Source organism: Equus asinus, chromosome 12 (assembly GCF_041296235.1).
Source record: "Equus asinus isolate D_3611 breed Donkey chromosome 12, EquAss-T2T_v2, whole genome shotgun sequence".
Lineage (NCBI taxonomy): Eukaryota > Metazoa > Chordata > Mammalia > Perissodactyla > Equidae > Equus > Equus asinus.
The window spans coordinates 35,567,343-35,587,608 of record NC_091801.1 but is presented as its reverse complement, the minus strand read 5'-3'; the positions used below and the strand labels follow the sequence as shown (position 1 = coordinate 35,587,608).

The following is a 20,266-nucleotide window of genomic DNA, read 5'->3' as shown; positions in this document are numbered from 1 at the left end:
TGTTTACTTGATATGGATTTGCTTTAGTCTTCAATATTAAATGTTCAATCTTAACATGATACCAATAAATAGAATTAAGTTAGACAATATAAGATGAGCAGAAAAAGACCTCTTCTTCCTTAGGGAGGATCTGATTTCTCTGCATGTGCTTAATCAGAGCAGTCATAGTTGCCATACATTCGTGTTGATTGAGTTCATCCATCTCTAACTCCAGGATATCATCTTGGATCATGGACTCTTTATGTTTCTAGGAAAACGAAGAATCCAATGATACAGAGTGCACTGTTAAAATTACAGTGTACATAACATTCTGATTTTTTGGGCAATATCAGGAAACACACTTGGATAACAGTGATAATTTGGTGGTAATATCCAACACATTCGTTATGTTTTCTTATTAAACAACTAAAAACTAAACAGGACTCATGTCTTGCTTACATTCTAGGTATGTATTTCCCCTTTGACCCATCTGCATGGTCACTTCCTTGGGGTCACAATGAGGTCAAAGCATCCATGCAGACATGCTGCTTTATACAAACACCAAGCCCTTTCCATAAATGTGTGTGTCTTGGAGGCCCCAGAACCCTCAACACCTTGAGAGCAACAGTTTCTATGATTCTTAGTTGCCACGTTATGGAAAAGGCAGAGCTATTTAAGTATCATTAAAGGATAAATTTTTACCTAACTTTTTCTCAGTAATTTGAAAAACTCTGTAAAGTCCTTAATTTGCCTCGAAATTTTAACCAATAATAGAACAAAACTTTTAAACCATTCTTGACCCTACAATTCTGTGAAAATAAGCAGTGACAATGATTTCAGAAGTGTAATGCTGAACTGAGGTTTTATATACATATACAGTAAATTTTATACACACATATGTAGGGTTGAGTAATTTATCTGGGTATTTCCTAGTATAAATCACTTGCAAGAAAGACTTGACAAATCCTGAGAGGAAATTTTGGACAGCTAAAAGTCAACATGGAGACACTAAGTGCTTGTGGAGATCAAGTAGAAAGAGTAGTAAAAACGGCCCTAGATAAATTTTCTAATTCTGTCTGCCCCAGTGGCAGGAACTATTCCAAAATGTCACTTCCCAAGATGGACATTATTTAGAAACGCAATTCCTCCCAAAGATAACAAATAATTTCCATAAATCGGGGATTTTAGAAATGATAGGAAGTGGTTTTATGTTTTAGTAACAGCAAGGCTAAACGTAAAATAGTAAATTTTGTATGCAAGCAGGATTATACGAGACAAGAGAAAAAAAAGACACATTCGGTGAGCCATAAAATCCATCAGAGCAATCTTAATGTCCCTTTTTCTATACACGTGGTAAGGTATCAAAGGAGTTAATCACAATATTTGACTGTATTCAGATCTACTTAACACATTTTTATCAGAATCATTGTATCTCAAGATGCTGCTCACAAGGACAAGAGATCTGAAACTGGAAACTCAGGTCATGCGATCAGATCAAAGGAATGAGGAGTGAACCCAAGATGCCTTGATGTAAAAGGCCTATTAATGAAAGATGAGTCTTACTAGACAATGTAACCGTAATAGAACATAGTCACACTTTTCTTACTACTCAGCACAAATGTATGACATAATTTCAGTGAAAGAATTAATGAATAGGATCCCCCTTGAAGCATTCATTAAAAAAAGAGAGAATTCAACCCCAGGGGCAACAAAAAGTACATAAAAAACATAATCAACTCCTAAACATAATCAAACTCAATTTCAAAAACATATCACTCCTACTTCTTCCCTTCTTAGGCAAAAGGCCATTGAGCAGACTGAAGTGAGCCAAGAGGGGCCTGGCAGTGTCGGGGGTCGGGGAGGTAGACAGAATAGGGTATCTGCCTGCAGTTCAGGGCCTACTCCAGGAGGGCATCAGTGTACGGAGGAGGGCAGAGGGGTCAAGGGGAAGAGGGAGTGAGTCAGTGCATGCCGCACTGGAAAAGGCAAAAGCTTGGGAATCAAACGTATCTGCGGGAACTTGTGTGTGTCTACCTACACGTTTCCTATTTCTGTCCATGAGGAGGCTTGCAAGGAGCTTCCTACCACTCTCCACCCACAGGAAGGAGGGTTCACTAGGGAGATGGCCCAGTCCAAAGCTGGGACAGGGGAAGAATGAGACCACCTTCGCACGTTTTCTTGTGCTAGCAAGTAAGGAACTGCTCAAAGAATGACATGGATATGTCAAAAGAACACAGGCGCCTGCATGAAGGGATGCCCACTGGCCAAATCTGGGACAATCTGAGCATCAAAATAAATGATAACCCACTGAGCAAAATAAGAATCCAGGAGATCACAATGATAAAAATTAAAACAAAATAAATGGAGAAAAGAGAAAGCTCTTCATTGCAGTAGAAGGCCAACTAATAAATGAAGGAGCAGTGATAGAATTAGAAAATTATCATTCTGCAACCAGCATAGCAATAGTTAACTCAGGGAACAGACATCAAAGGATGTTAAAAACTAGTGGGTGAAAGTGATTTGAAGAAGAGATTTTACATAATCTCGAAAAATCTCCCCAGAAAATGAGGTCAACATCTCTCACAAGGAGAATACAGCATCATCCTGTCATATTCTTGCCAAAATTCCTGGTCTGCTTGAAAGGAAGCCTTGAACAAACACTAACCAAGAGTCATTCTAGTACAAGGACATGGTGGGTGGGTGCACCATGTGGTCCTGGACTGGATGCTCCTGCCATAAAAGACGTTATCAAGACAACAGGCAAATCCTGAGTGGGGTCTCTGAGTGAAGAACACACAGGAGTACTTTGTACTACTTATGCAACTCCTAAATTAGAAATTATTCCAAAATTCAAAAAAAGCATGTCACCTTACAAAATAAAGAATAGTAAGAAAAACAGAGGAAGGGCACACAAACGTTAACCAGTCCTACCTTCCTGCAATATCAAAACAGCTAATTGCAAAGAAGGCTAGAACAATCATGAAAGAAGGTCTGAGAATGATTTCCTATTGGGATGCAGACACGAAAGTCACATATGATAGAAAAAACTGTAAACATACACAGACTCCGACAGTCTGGTACAGAGAGGTAGAGATGAGAGCCCAGAGAGAGAGAGAGATGGTGAGGGAGAGAAAGAACAGCAGAGGGGTACAAGGGAGGGGATACAAACACACAGCAGGTCTTCTCTCTGAAAGAATGGACAAGAGTGAGATTAATCCAAGTTAAAAAAAAGCTTGAGGTGCAGGACAACTGTACAAGCTGCTGGGACCCAAAAAGAAAAAGACTGAATTTTACCTCTAAAAATAATAATTAAAACCATTCCATACTCCACACCCTTGTCACCAAGAATTTACTCTTTAAGAATTAAGCTATCACTTGTGAACATGGATGCATTCAGTTATCTTAGTTTGATAAGATCAAATATTTGAACAGCTCCTTCATTCCCTCCAGAGAGAAACTGCAACAGTCATATCAGTACCAGCATCTGAGTCTCTATGGTTATTATCTCTCCCACTGGAAATCCTTAAGTGAGGTTCTGATTTAAAACACTAATCTTGGGGAGACTGGCTAATGTGAATCAGCCCTTGGAGAGAGCCTTCTTTCCTGTGCTGATAAAGTCAGATTGCTGAGTCTACAGGATGAAAGGCTGGTGCTTAGATCTTGGAAAATTCTCCAAACTAACGCTATTTTCTGAGAACTACTGACAAACAAAGAAGTGGCTTCCCCTGGAACAAAGGAGCCCCCCTTCCTTTACAAATGCCAACGATATTCTCAAATACGTGAAATGTGATCACCTGTCTCCGAAAATGAGCAGTGGTAGATTTAGGGTCTTGGGAACTATATGAATAGCTCTGCACTCCAGTCGAGAAATCAAATTGACTCATTTCCTCACTCAGGCTACTGTCTGCCAAATATGACAAGGAAGATATATAACGAGGACCATCTGAAATATAAATAAGAAGATAATACATTTATTCAAATTAGTAAGAAATGTATTTTTCTAAGTTTCAAGTGATATTAAAATTAAAGAATACTTTTAACTAAGGCTTTCATAAATCCTGTGATTCTCAACTCATTATCCAGATTAACAAAGCAAAAAGGACATGCTCCTTTTGCTTTTGTCATTATTGAGCAGTTATTCTCTATTATCATGGGCAAAGAAATTAAGTTAAACTATTTCTAATTTTTAGATATGCTATTAATAGAATTTCTTTGCATTTAAAATTTTGATGACATACATTTTACCTATAAAGTCTAACATAAACGTGGGAAGAGATACTACTAAAGAACAACTAATCAAAAATATGTAAAGAATTTAGAAAACTGGTCCAAATTTTACTCTCAAATTTTAAAAGAAAGCTATAAAGAAAAATTAGCAAAAAATGGAAACAAGGGGCATGTAGAGGGAGATAGGGTGAATTTTACATAGAAAGGCAAAGGAGAACTTCCTTCAGAAGTTGACATTAAACAAAACCTCCTAAGCCATGCATCTGGGGCCAAGAGTATTCTAGTCTGAGGGAACATCATGAGCAAATGCCCTGGGGCAAACGTGAGCCTGATGCCTACAGGCACAGGCAGGGGGCCTGTGAGCAGGAAAGAGAGTGGCAGGGAGCTGGTTGGTAGCTCATGGGCTTTGGGCAGCTCCATCCTGAGGGAGGAGGGAGCTGACGGGAAGTTTGGAGCAGAAAAATGGCAGGATGGAACTTGTATTTTAACACAGATTTCTACATGTATCTAAACAACATACAAACACAATCTATATGCAAACTAATAAATATCAAGCCAATTTTCACTTTTTTAAAAAAAGCATACTATATCTGAGCCCCCACTGGCCACTTTGAGGTCTTTCTATGCAATTAAAGTTTAGCTAATTGCATTTCTTTAAAAATACAATTCCATTTGCGATCTTAAAAATAAAAATTTTTCAAACTCAATTTCAATGTTTTCAGATATTTAAAATATTTTACATTTACATAACCAATACCAACTACTAGAATCTTTCTCATCATTTTGAAAATGTCATACCTGAATCCCCACTTGCTGCTTCCCTGGCTTCTTTTCTAATTTCAAGGTACTTTTTCTTTCTTTCCATAGGAACCTAATTATTAGGCAAAATAAATACACAATTTAAAACTTTTTAGAATCATGGTCACACGTTTTCTATTTTAGTAGCAATTTGGCAAAAAAATATTAATTTTTAAACAAAACTTTTATCAAATTTAAAAGCATTCAAAAATATCCAGAAAGAAAGACAGGTGGGGGCCCTCAAGAAAAGTTTTCCCCACAGAGTCCCATAGAACCCCACAGAGGCACCTGCCTCCCCTCTGGGCTCTGGGACCTAGTGTGCTCTTAAAGCCACATGCCTGGATTACCAATAGTTTGTACTTGACCCATAAGCCTCAGTTTCCTCAACTATATGGTTATGACATATCAAAGTGCTGTTGTAAAGTTTAGAAGTAACCTATAGCAAGTGTCTGAATGCTTAATAAACTAATGCTATTATTTTTTTGTTTTTTAGTTCTTTGAACGCATGTCTAGGAAAAAGCTTCCAGTCTTGTTCCAGAAGGGCACAAGGCAGGTAGCAACCATTTACAAGAACCCATGCACCACTAAGACGTGGTGAAGTGAGCCCCTGGCCCAGCTCTGTTCTGCAAGGCCATGGTGTTTGAGCACTGGCACTCTGCCCAACTTCCCAATTCCACTGGGCTGTGAGAGAACGCAGTCACAACCTTCCCGCTAATTGCTGAGGCGGGCATGTCGAACTCGGCTTAGCTAACATCAGGCTCATCACCTTTGCCAGAGCGAGTTTTCCAATTATTACCATGATGTCTGCTCGTGGCACCTCCATTATCCTGCCAAATCACCTAGGCAAAGCCACAGGGTCCTAATTCTGTATCTGGATGGATCTCAATTTCATTGACCTGAGGAATTTACTCAGAAAACTTCCGGGATATGTTCAATAGCTCCTTTTATTGGCATTTTCTCTCCTTTACAAGTTAAGCGAGAGAAAAATTGTTATGATGAATTTTTTGTAGTTGCCTGAGATTGTACCTCAGGTTGAACTACATGAAACTGCCTGTTTTTGTAGTTCAAAGCAGAGTTGAATACTGGGAATCTAATATGTTCAGCATAATAAATGTCTTTCTCTAAAAGTACTTGGTAAGTTTTTTTAACTTAGAAACATCATTGAAAAATTTCACTCACCTCAACTTCTATAGGAAACGTGTAGCAGCGCTTCAAGTCTATCAGATTTTCAAAAATAAGCAAGTTCTGTAAATCCAAAGAATCATATAAAAATATCTAAATGGTAGAGATCCTTAATGCTGATGCTACTATAGAATTAATACTACTTAATAGCTCACGGAGAAGCACTTCAGCTTTAAAATATATATGTATATGCAGTACTAAAATAACTATATGTTTAATATCATAATAAGGTACAAATTATAACTTTAACTGATGTAATTTAACTTTTGAAATCCCACAATAACAGCAATAATGAACACTCCAGGAGAGGCCTACCTTTTCTGGTTTTTCAGTAAACAGAAAACCTTGGTAAAATTTTAATTCATTGAAGACACAGCAGACAACAGAAACGGCACAGTTGTATGCAGCACAATGGTAAAGTCTTCTCCTCTCCAGCAACTGATTCTCACCTGCCATGTTCTCTGTAAAGGCATCATAGCACAATCTGCAGAGTAGATTCAGGTTAAAAATTAATTCATATAGCAAGGAAATTGTTGCTCAAGCCCAACAATGCCAGACAACAGGATCTCAACTCAGTTCAGCCTTTTTTGGGTTAGGTTTGTGCCTCGCCTGGTACTAGGCACTGGGAATAGAAGTGCTCAATTAGAGAAGAGGCACCGTCTGTAGATTTCCCCAGACTGTGGGAAGCACAGTGACAGCAACAAGAACAGTAAGTTAAGAGATGGAAGCAAGGAGGATGGACAGTACGCCAGTCTAAGGAGCCAAGAAAAGTTTTAAGCAAAAATAAGTGAATTTTGAATTATACGTTAGCCAAAGGAAAAACATATGTGGGCACTACGAGCCAAGAGAAGAGAGATAAGCCTCATGGTGTGCTCAGAGCATCCCATTAATCAACGGGAAGCAGCAGTGGCTGGCAGCAAGTAAAAGGTGGATAGAGGTGCTTCCTTGAAGAGTTCACCTACCATACTAAGGAGCTGGACTTTATTCTGCAGGATGGGGTCATAAAATCACGCCCTTGTGACCAACTACTTTTGCAAATAGTTTTGCCAGAACATAGACATGCCCATTCATTTATGTATTGCTCACAGCTGCTTTTGAAGTACTGTGTAGCAGTTGCAACACAAAGCCAAAAATAGTGACCATTGGGCCCTTTACAGTGAAAGTTTGCTGACCCCTGCTACTGAAAATGAGGTTCCTTTGAAGGGTTTAGGCAGGGAAATGAAACAATTAGGTTCATATTACAAATGCATTATCATTCTGGCAGCTGTATGAACAGAAATGAGAGCGACACGCCTAGGAGCAGGGAGAGTAATTCTGAAGGAGATCGCTGCAGTGGTCCACTAAAGCACAAGGGATGTCACAGCAAGGCTATAGAAGGGAAATAAAATAAGGGCACTGGTTTCAGGAATACTGAGGACATAAAATCCACCAGATCAGGTGACTGACGAAGTGTGCAGAGAGGTTGGAGAGATGAAGATAAAGGAAAACCAAAATATGACTCCCAAGGCTCTTGTTTATGCCAACCAGTGGGTGGTGACGTCATTCACTGAGGAGACAAAATAGGAATTAGGGTAGTACTGGTAAGTTTGTTTTGGATATGCAAATGAGACACGGCAATGTCTGTGTTCAATGTTTACTAAGAAGAAATTTCACTAGAAGGCTAGTTTTAGAGAAAACGTATTTGATTGCTTTATGTTTTATAGAACGCCTGCTTAAAAATATTTAACATTCCTTTAATTTCAAATGATATAAAAACAAAATACACTAAATCCCTTCTTACTGTAAATCATATCACTAAAAATATATATATATCAAACTACTGAGGGAGAAAAACGATAGGATAAAACAACAAAATAAAAAAAGTTTTTTTATTTATAAAAGATGTGTATAATAAGCAACCTCAAACGACACCTAACAGAACTAGAAAAAGAAGAACAAACAAAGCCCAGAGTCAGTAGAAGGAGGGAAATAATAAAAATAAGAGCAGAAATAAACGATATTGTAACAAAAAAGACAATAGAAAGGATCAATGAAACAAAGAGTTGGTTCTTCGAAAGAATTAACAAAATTGACAAACCCCTAGCCAGACTCACCAAGAAAAGAAGAGAGAAATCGCAAATTAATAAAATTAGGAATGACAGAGGAGAATTCACAACAGATACCAATGAAATACAAGAGATCATAAGAGAATACTATGAAAAACTATATGCCAACAAATTGAACAACCTGGAAGAAATGGACAAATTCCTAGATTCCTATAATCTCCCCAAACTGAATCAGGAAGAAATGGGGAATCTGAATAGGCCAATCACAAGTAAGGAAATAGAAACGGTAATCAAAAACCTCCCCAAAAATAAGAGTCCAGGACCAGACGGCTTCTCTGGAGAATTCTACCAAACATTCAAAGAAGACTTAATACCTATTCTTCTCAAACTGTTCCAGAAAATTGAGAAAGATGGAGAACTCCCTAACACATTCTATGAAGCCAACAACACTCTGATCCCCAAACCTGACAAGGACAACACAAAGAAGGAGAACTACAGGCCGATATCACTGATGAACATAGATGCAAAAATCCTCAACAAAATTTTGGCAAACCGAATACAGCAATACATAAAAAGATTATACACCATGATCAAGTGGGATTTATACCAGGGACACAGGGATGGTTCAACATCCGCAAGTCAATCAACGTGATACACTACATCAGCAAAATGAAAAACAAAAACCACATGATCATCTCAATAGATACAGAGAAAGCATTCGACAAGATCCAACACCCATTTATGATAAAAACCCTCAGTAAAATGGGTATAGAAGGAAAGTACCTCAACATAATAAAGGCCATATATGACAGACCCACAGCCAACATCATACTCAATGGACAAAAACTGAAAGCCATCCCTTTGAGGACAGGAACAAGACAAGGGTGCCCACTTTCACCACTCCTATTCAACATAGTACTGGAGGTGCTGGCCAGAGCAATTCGGCAGGAAAAAGAAATAAAAGGAATCCAAATAGGTAACGAAGAAGTAAAACTCTCGCTGTTTGCAGACGACATGATCTTATATATAGAAAACCCCAAAGAATCCATAGAAAAACTATTAGAAATAATCAACAACTACAGCAAAGTAGCAGGGTATAAAATCAACATAGATAAATCAGTAGCATTTCTATACACTAACAATGAACTAACAGAAAAAGAACTCAAGAACTCAATCCCATTCACAATCGCAATGAAAAGAATAAAATACCTTGGGATAAACTTAACCAAGGAAGTGAAGGATCTATACAATGAAAACTACAAGACTTTCTTGAAAGAAATTGACGATGACATAAAGAGATGGAAAGACATTCCATGCACATGGATTGGAAGAATAAACATAGTTAAAATGTCCATACTACCTAAAGCAATATACAGATTCAATGCTATCCCAATCAGAATCCCAAGAACATTCTTCACAGAAATTGAACAAACAATCCTAAAATTCATATGGGGCAACAAAAGACCGCGAATTGCTAAAGCAATCCTGAGCAAGAAAAACAAAGCCGGCGGAATCACAATCCCCGATTTCAAAACATACTACAAAGCTACAGTGATCAAAACAGCATGGTACTGGTACAAAAACAGGTCCACAGATCAATGGAACAGAATTGAAAGCCCAGAGATAAAACCACACATCTATGGACAGCTAATCTTCGACAAAGGAGCAGAGGGCCTACAATGGAGAAAAGAAAGTCTCTTCAACAAATGGTGCTGGGAAAACTGGACAGCCACATGCAAAAGATTGAAAATTGACCATTCTTTTTCACCACACACCAAAATAAACTCAAAATGATCAAAGACCTAAAGATTAGGCCTGAGACAATCAGTCTTTTGGAAGAGAGTATAGGCAGTACACTCTTTGACATCAGTTTCAAAAGAATCTTTTCGGACACTATAACTCCTCAGTTGAGGGAAACAATAGAAAGAATAAACAAATGGGACTTCATCAGACTAAAGAGCTTCTTCAAGGCAAGGGAAAACAGGATTGAAACAAAAAAACAGCTCACTAATTGGGAAAAAATATTTACAAGCCACTTATCCAACAAAGGGTTAATCTCCATAATATACAAAGAACTCACACTGCTTAACAACAAAAAAACAACCAACCTGATCAAAAAACGGGCAGAGGACATGAACAGACATTTCTCAAAAGAAGATATGAATATGGCCAATAGACACATGAAAAGATGTTCATCATCGCTAATCATCAGGGAAATGCAAATCAAAACTACACTAAGATATCACCTTACACCCGTTAGATTGGCAAAAACATCCAAAACCAAGAGGGACAAATGTTGGAGAGGATGTGGAGAAAAAGGAACCCTCATACACTGTTGGTGGGAATGCAAACTGGTACAGCCACTATGGAAAACGGTATGGAGATTTCTCAACAAGTTAAAAATAGAAATACCCTATGACCCAGCCATCCCATTACTGGGTATCTATCCTAAGAACCTGAAATCAGAAATCTCAAGAGTCCGTTGCACCCCTATGTTCATCGCAGCATTATTTACAATAGCCAAGACGTGGAACCAGCCTACATGCCCAGAAACTGATGATTGGATAAAGAAGATGTGGTATATATACACAATGGAATACTACTCAGCCATAAAAAAAGACAAAATTGGCCCATTCACAACAACGTGGATGGACCTCGAGGGTATTATGTTAAGCGAAATAAGCCAGTCAGAGAAAGACGAACTCTATATGACTCCACTCATAGGTGGAAGTTAGTATATTGATAAGGAGATCAGATCGGTGGTTACCAGGGAAAAGTGGGGGTGGGGGGAGGGCACAAAGGGGGAAGTGGTGTACCCTCAACATGACTAACAAAAATGTACAACTGAAATCTCACAAGGTTGTAATCTATCATAACATTAATTAAAAAAAAAAAAAGATGTGTATAGAATAAAATGTTACCCAATAACATGCTAAATTAAAGTCCATCTAAGTAGTTTGTACATAAGAAAAAAAAACTATAAAAATTCAGTATTTAACCAAACATTTATTCACATTAAATACTCCCATAAAAATATACACATAGTAAAAATTAACAAATCAAATACAATCCAAAATTAACTAAAATCTTACTTAATAAGTGTCTTTGTAAGTTCACTTCCTTCTGTAATACACGAGCCATGGAAAACTTGATTAATTTTAGATTCCTTAGAGTGAACATCATCTTTTGGAAGACGAGAATACATCACATCTAACATCTTATAGTAGCCCATCTTCTTGGTGATTTGAGTATCAAAGGCAGATTCATTCAGCTAAGAAAAAGTAACAAATGATTATCTTTGGTCTTATCAAACATGAAAAACATTTTATTGAACATATCAAATTTAATACTCAATGCCCTTTACATAGAAAATAATTTTAAAAAAGATGTTAAATCACTTCAATAAGAGACAAACCAGGATCTAAAATGTGTATATAAGTGTTGATGTATCACATTGAGTGTGGGCGGAAATAATGCATGACGTCCAACAGTGAGCTTAGGTTATGAGTATACGACTTTTGCAGAAAATCTTATTGAAGGCATGATAACAGCAGGTGAAAATGCAGTGTACTAAAAAACAAAATTTTCAATGATACTGAAGTCTACATTAACAATGTCCCATTTGGATATTTACAATGTTTCCCAAGGGGATTATTTTAGGGGCTGACTGATGCTCCCCACCCCCTAAAATAGATATCCACATCCTAATCCCTAGAACCTGTGAATATAACCTCATAAGGCAAAAAAAGGACTTTGCAGATGTGATTAAGGATACTGACTTGGGGAGGTCATTTTGGATTGATCATGTGGGCCCTAAATGAAACCACATGTAACCTTATAAATTATAAGAAGGACGCAGTGGGAGATTAGATAGACAGGAAAAGGCAATGTGACAACGGAGGCAGAGACTGGAGTGATGCAGCCACCAGAAGCTCGAAGAGGCAAGGAATGGATATTCGGTGTTGCTGGGGCAAGCGTGACCCTGGCAACACCTTGATTTCAGCTCACTGAAACTGATTTTGGACTTCTGGCCTCCAAAACTGTGAGAGAATAAATTTCTGTTGTTCTAAGCCAACAAGCTTATGGTAACTTATTACAGCAGATTCAAGAAACCAATACACATTTTGGTTCCAAGAGTTGGGGGCTACTGTAACGAAGTCCAAAAATATGAAGGTGGCTTTGGAATTAGATGATGGGTAGAGGCTGAAAGAATTCTGCCACACATGACAGAAAAAGCCTAGAATGCCTACCAGAGACTGTTGGTAGAAATATCAACACTAAAGGCATTGCTGTTGAGGGGGTGGCCCGGTGGCGCGGGGGTTAAGCGCGCACCTTCCGCTTCTCGGTGGCCCAGGGTTCGCCACTTCAGATCCCGGGTGCGGACATGGCACCACTTGGCACACCATGCTGTGGTGGGCGTCCCACATATAAAGTAGAGGAAGATGGGCATGGGTGTTAGCTCAGGGCTGGTCTTCCTCAGCAAAAAGAGGAGGAATGACAGCAATTAGCTCAGGGCTGATCTTCCTCAAAAAAAAAAAAAAAATTGTTAAGGATAATTAAATCCACACACACACACAAAGGCATTGGTATTGAGAGCTCAGAAGAAAGTGAAGAGCATGGGAGGGAAAGCCAATATTGTCTTAGAGAATATGTCAATCATCATAAACATATTTTTAGTAGAAATATGGACGCTAAAGCAGTTGCTGGTGAAGTCTGAGAAGGAAATCAGGAACACATGTTTGGAAACTAGAGGAAAGGGAATCCTTGTTATACAGCAGTAGGAAACTTAGCAGACAAGCCTTCTGTAGTTGTGGAGAAAGCAAAACTTGTAAGCTATGCACTTAAATATTTAGCTGAGAAGATTTCCAAACGAATTTGCTGAACGTACTGCCTGGTTTCTTCTTTGCTGCTTATAATAAAGTCTGAAGTGCAAGAGATAAAATGAGGTAATAATTGGGAATAAGAATTTGATGATTTGGGAAATTCTCAGTCTCTCCAGATTGTAAAAGGTACTAACATTAGGAGATTCACTGTTAGGAAGTGTGCTCTGGAGAGAAGACCAAGGTTGCGGCTGGACAATCTCTGACTAGTGCTGAAGAAATTAAGCATGTCACTCATGGATGCCCTCAACCATTTCAACAGAATCCAGCAATAGAGATAGAATTATCCAGCAAAGATCTGTGGAGCACCCTCTTATCTAACGGAGTAAGTCTCCAAGACACATGTAGGAAAGCCATAAGGTTTTTGAGAAACACCACCAGCTTGAACTTCCAGCTTCCAAAACTTTGAGAGAATAAATTACTGTTGTTCTAAGCCACGTCTGTGGTAATTTGTTATAGCAGCCCCAGTAAGCTAATGCAGATCCCATGTAACCACAGGTTGCTATCAAAATGTAGAGGTAATGCTCCTTGGGCAAGACAGAATACTTTACTGAACACACAGCAGTTTCTAATGACACTGATCAAGGAGATTTATCAATTCTTATTAATGCTTAATTTAACAATAGATGTATGATACCTTTATAAATCTGGACTTCAACACATTAATGGCTTCCACCACAATTTTGCTAAAAAATTCCCTCAAAGCATTCAAGCTACAGTGCCACAACAGAGTGAGCAGAGAACGGTCTACAAATGCTTGGCGAGTGATATTTGAAAGCAGGTCATCCCTCCTGAACATTCTATATACAGTTTCCAGAAGGCCTAATTGTGTGATACATGAACTCCTAAAAAAAAAAAAGAAAATTATATAAACATTCATAGTTTCAACAAATATTTTATGAGTGCCTACTACATAACAAGCAAAGTAAATACCAATGATTACAAACTAGAAAAATATTAAAGATTTTATATATATAAAAATCATGAAATACAAAAATCATTTGCATATGAACCATATTATTTACTCATTCCCAGAAATCTTCATGCCAAATTTAGGCATTAAAATGAAGATATTTTTTCATTTAATTTCAAATCTGGTCTTGTTCAGAGAACATCTGGAAGGCTTTGGAAGAGTCTCAGGCTTAAAGATGATCACATTTCCAGCATTTGAAACTCATGAATTATGATTTAAAAATTCTCGTCTCTTCCTAGTAATGATCTACCATTCCTATTTCCTACAAAGAAATACATTCATCTGGCTCTTTATTCTCTTTTTCTTTTTTTTTTTTTTTGAGGAAGATTAGCCCTGAGCTAACTGCTGCCAATCCTCCTCTTTTTGCTGAGGAAGGCTGGCCCTGAGCTAACATCCATGCCCATCTTCCTCTACTTTATATGTGGGACTCCTACCACAGCATGGCTTGCTAAGCAGTGCCATGTCTACACCCAGGATCCAAACTGGCGAACCCGAACCGCCGAAGTGGAATGTGCGCACTTAACTGCTGCGCCACTAGGCCGGCCCCTGGCCCTTTATCTTCTCATCTGGGAAATAAGATATTTATCACCTATAGGGTTTTGTCTATAAATGTATAAATTAAGAATACAGGTTTAGGGGCCGGCCCAGCGGTGCAGCGGTTAAGTGCGCACGTTCTGCTCTGGCGACCCGGGGTTCGCCGGTTCAGATCCTAGGTGCGGACATAGCACCGCTTGGCAAGCATGCTGTGGCAGGCGTCCCACATATAAAGTAGAGGAAGATGGGCACAGACCTTAGCTCAGAGCCAGTCTTCCTCAGCAAAAAGAGGAGGATTGGCAGCAGATGTTAGCTCAGGGTTAGTCTTCCTCAAAAGAAAAGAATACAGGGTTAGTTTCCTCACCTATGAAAATAAGAGGTTAGGACTATGTGACCATTAAAAACCCTTTCAACTTCTGAAATCTCGATGCTCTGAACCAGGGTAAAAATATTAGATGCAGAATGTAATTCAGTCATAAAATTTTAAGGTTTCAGGACACTACTAGATGCTACATGGGCTTTTTATATACTCATTTGAGCACTGTCCTAGACTTAAATTCTCTTGAGGAGCTCCCTGCTATTGAGCATAGTAGGGATGCACAGCCCTAAAACATTCAGCTCTTATATAGAAAGATAAAAGAAGGAGGAGAAAAGCAAGAGCAAACATCTGATTTTAAAAATGGGCCAACAGATGGTTTACCAAAAAATAAATGCAAATGAGAATTAAATATCTGAATATATGTTCTATTTCACTCATAACAAAAGAAATACAAATTAAAGCAACACTCAGAGATCCTTTTTCACCTATAAAGTTAGAAAAACTCCAAATGTTTGATAATATATTCTATTGGCAAGACTGTGATGGAACAGACTCTCTCATAATATAGCCCCAAAAGAAGGGATGTGGTGATTCTAGGAACATTACAAATGCATTTACCTTTTGGCTTACATTTAGGAATCCACTCCAAAGATACAGCGGCAAAATACAAGAGGATATAAACACAGCGCTATTCACTGTGGCATTACTTTTAGCAAAAGATTGAACCCAAAAGTCCATCACTAGGTAGTTACTTCAAAATATTATACTTCCACACAATGAATAATTATATAGTTGTTTAAAAAAAAGGGAATGAGGAAGGTCTCTGTGGAACGATCTGCAGAAGATATGAAGCAGAGAAAAAGGAAGATGAAGAGGCAGAAGAGAAATAAAAGAGGGGACAGAGACAGAAGCAGGATCCTTAAATATGTCATTATATGCTGATGACTTTCGAATCATGTAAATACCTTACATATTCAAAAAGAAAGTTGTCAAACAAAAAGATACTCTCTAAAATTTGAAGATTAAGTAAAACAAGCAAACCTAATTGGTATAATAACCACATATTGAAAAAAACTTGTATCAAGTGATTTTAGAACATAAAATTTGACTATATCTCCTCAGAGAGTATATTCTAAGTAAATTATAACTAAAATGAAAAATTTAAACTTCATCCAGTTGCCACTATTCTAATACTGGTATGGCTATTTTTGAAAATATTTTATGTATACTGTAGGATAAAGCAATTAAATAATGATGGAATGTTATTGAAAACAATGTAAAGGAAAAAAGAATAGGAAATAAAAAGAATAAAAGAAGTTAAATAATAACCCCACAATGTTAAAATTAAGAGGGAAATATTATGTTTTTTCTTTTCCTTTAAAAAAAACTACCCATTCCTTAGTTATGTCAATTGAAAAGGTATAACGGCAATGCAACCCCTAAGCAGCAATAAGTTCACCTAGGACCCAGACTGTGGTCTCTAAACATCATTCTCCATTTTAAAAGAACGAGGGCTCTCTGAAAAAATGGCTGATTTCAAGTCAAGATGAGCCTGAGATGATTTGTTGGGCCAGGAAGCAATAAAAGATATCAAAGATTAATGAAGTCATGTTAAAGTACATAAGAGCCAGCTTGCAGAGACTCCCACTGGCCACAGATGGGACAATTTGAACATCAAAAAGAATAATGACTGTAACTAACAAACATTTTTGTTTCATTTTTAAAAGTTCTAAAAATGAAAACAATTTCAAAACAAATTTAATTTTCACAGAGACAACTGTAGCTTTACAGTAAGTTTTAAAATTGGGATGTGAAATCCTCCAACTTTTTTTCTCTTTTTCAAAATTGTTTTGGCTCTTAAGGGTGTTTTGTATTTCCATATAAATATTAGAAACTGCTTGTCAATTTCTGCACACACAAAAAAAGGCTTGCTGGAATTTTGACAGTGATTGCCTTAAATCTATATATCAATTTGAACAGAACTGCAAAGTTAACAATACTAACAATACTTCCAATTCATGAACAGAGAATGAGTCTCCATTTATTTAAATCTTTAATTTTTTAATTTCCTTCAGCAATGGGTTGTTATTTGCAGTGTACAATTCTTGCACTTCTTTTGTTAAATATATTCATAAGTATTTTATTCTTTTTGATGCTATTATGAATTGAATTATATTCTTAATTATAGTTTCAAGTGTTCTCCGCTCATATAAATACAATAGATTTTTGAATATTGATTCTATATCCTACAAATTTTATATAATTGTTTATTAGCTCTAATAGTTTTTTATAGATCATTAGGCTTTTCTACATCATGCCAGCTGTGAATAAAGACAGTTTTACTTCTTTCTTTCCAATTTGGTTGCCTTTGATTTCTTTCTGTTGCCTGACTGCACTGGCTAGAACCACCAGTACTATGTTGAATGGAAAAGGGCAGACATCTTTGTCCTGTTCCCAAATTTAGGAGGAAAGCAGTCAGTCTTTCACTGTTAAATATTTTGTTGGCTGTTTGTTTTTAGCAGATGACCTTCTGTCAGTTTTACCACAAACGGGTGTTAGATTTTTGTCAAAAATTTACCTGCATCTACTGAAATGATAATGTGACTTTTGTCCTTTATCCTATTAACATGGTGTATGACATTAACTGATTTCTGGATGTTAAACCAGCCTTGGATTCCTAGGACAAATCCCAATCAATTATAGTGTATAATATTTTTTATATGTTGTTGGATTTAGTTTGTTAATATATGTTTGAAGATTTTTGTGTTTATATTCAGGAGGGATATTGGTCTATAATTTTCTTGTGATGTTTCTGTCTGGCTTTGGTATCAGGGTATTACTGGCCTCACAGAATGAGTTGGGAAGTGTTCTTTCCTCTTCTATTTCCTGAGGAGTTGATGATGTGTTGGTATTATTTCTTCTTTAAATATTTGATAAAAAATCACCAATGAAACTATGTGGTCTGGGCTTTCTTTTGTGGGAAGATTTTAAATTATAAATTCGATTTATTTACTTGTTAAAGGCATACTCAAATTTTATGTTTCTTCTTGAGTCATTTTAGGTAATTTGTGACTTTCTAGGAATTTGTCCATTTAGTTAAATTGCTGAATTTGTTGGCATAATGTTGTTTACAATATTAGGGGATATTGTTAGGGAATAATCCCTATATTAGGGAATAATCTTTGTAATTTCTGAGAGGTCACTGGTAATGTCTCCTTTTTCACTCCTAATTTTCATGAAATATACTTTCTCTTTTATTCCTGGCTTGTCTAGCTAACCGTTTGTCAATTTCATTTACCTTTTCAAAGAACCAATTTTTGGTCTCACTGATTTTTCTCCATCATTTTTCTGATTTCTATTACATTAATTTTCACTCTAATCTTTATTAATCCCTTCCTTCTGCTTGCCGTCAGTTTAGTTTTCTTTTTCTAGATTTTAAGGTGAACGTACATTGATTTAGGATCTTTCTTATTTTCTAATATGGGCATTAAAAGATACAAATTTCCCTCTAAGCACTGCTTTAGCTGCATCTCATACATATGGATATGCTTTATTCTTATTTTACTCAGATTAAAATACTATCTTATTTCCCTCATAATTTCTTCTTTGATCCAAGGGTTACTTAGAGTGTTGTTTAATTACTTAATTACTCAGAAATATTTTTGGATTCCTCAAATTTCCTTCTGTTGTTGATTTCTAATTTAACTTTATTGTGGTCAGAGAACACACAGTGAGATTTCAATCCTTTTAAATTTATTTAGACTTGTTTTATGGCCTAGCCTATGGTCTATCCTGAAGAATGCGTCATATGTGCTCAAAAAGAATGTGTATTCTCCTGTTGTTGTGTGAAATGTTCTACAGATGGTTAATTATGATATTTTTAAAAATGCAAATAAAAAGGAATGAACTTCTGATTCATGTTATATCATGGATGAACCTCAAAAACGTGCTAAACAAAGAAGCCCAACATAAGAGATCACATATTATATGACTCCATTTTTATGAAATGTCCAGAAAAGGCAAATTTATAAAGACCAAAAGTAGATTAGTGGTGGCCTGGGAATGATCATGTAGGATTTCATTGGGAGGATGAAATCATTTTATGGTGATGGCTGTACCCCTTGGTAAAGTTACTAAAAATCACGGAATTATATATTTAAAATAGGTGAATTTTATGATATGTAAAATAACTCCATAAGAAAAGTTAACATAGATATTTACATATTCAATATAAATAAATGCAAAAAAAAAAATCCTCACTGACCACAATTAAAAGTAGCCATGTCATCAAGCCCTTATTTTAAAAATTAATAATCAAATTTGTTACATCTTTTCCATGGTATTTTATCAAAATACCAAAACTGTATTTTAGGTAACCAAACAGCCCTAGTGATGAGGGCAAGTTTTCATTACAGTATAATTCTAGCTAGTAAATTTAGAATAAAAGAATTTAAAAATTACCATTTGCAACTCCTGATGAAATAACTGATTTGCGGCAACAATCATGAATGGATGTTAAAACCGTTAAGAAAAGGCTACAAAAAGACATGGCTGATAACCTTAGCATCAGCAGAATTGGAACCACCAGACACCATGCACCCTAAATGCCATGAACATGAAGTCTGGAGCTTCCACTATCAAGGAATCTTGCCAAAACTTGAACCTGGATCTAACTGAGCTTTTAGACTTCACTTTCCATTTATAGGAAACAGCAGCTGGAGTAACAAGATAAATGAAAAGAACAGGAAAAAATCAGATAAATCCACAATGTAAGATATTCCCCAAGTGTCCAGGTTTCTTCAACAACAAAAGAAAAATTAATAAAGGGAGGGACTGTTCTAGATGAAGACAGACTTAAGAGACACAATGGTGAAATGCCATGTAAGGATCTTGTTTGCATCAGAATTAAAATAATCCATCAATCTAGAGCATTTAAGACTACTGCAGAAATCTGAATATGGAATTAGTGATACTTTTCTTCAGTTGATCATGGTACTAAAGCTACTCGAGAAAATAGCCTATTTTAGAGATAATGGTGTCAGGAATTTGCTTCAAATTAAAATAACAGCAGCAGAAGAGAAAAAGCTAAAAGGGGTAATGAAGCTGTTAAATGTTGATGCTTGTTCAGTCTGGAGGCTCACTTAAAGTCTTACCTTTAGCTTTGAGTATATTTGAAACTTTCACAATAGAAGTCTTTTTTTTCTCAAAGAAAAACAAAAATACAAAGTAAAATTTAGTTGTAAGAGTTGAGTGCAATTGCCATTCAACTTTTTTTGGAAAAGAAGATAATTTCCCACAGAAATAAAATGTATATGGTTCCTGGGATCCC

At 36.7% G+C, this 20,266-nt stretch overlaps 1 protein-coding gene across 1 annotated transcript in view; it reads right to left on the bottom strand.

Moving 5' to 3' along the window:
* PRKDC (protein kinase, DNA-activated, catalytic subunit) overlaps positions 1 to 20,266 on the bottom strand; it is a 216,425-nt gene that overhangs the window by 78,661 nt on the left and 117,498 nt on the right. Inside the window, exons 41-47 of the mRNA XM_044744138.2 lie at positions 13,749 to 13,956; positions 11,324 to 11,502; positions 6,502 to 6,670; positions 6,184 to 6,249; positions 5,005 to 5,077; positions 3,774 to 3,922; positions 110 to 247 (exon numbers count right to left, since the gene is read on the bottom strand). Coding sequence (XP_044600073.2) covers positions 110 to 247; positions 3,774 to 3,922; positions 5,005 to 5,077; positions 6,184 to 6,249; positions 6,502 to 6,670; positions 11,324 to 11,502; positions 13,749 to 13,956 — 982 coding nt within the window. The remainder of the gene's footprint in view (positions 1 to 109; positions 248 to 3,773; positions 3,923 to 5,004; positions 5,078 to 6,183; positions 6,250 to 6,501; positions 6,671 to 11,323; positions 11,503 to 13,748; positions 13,957 to 20,266) is intronic.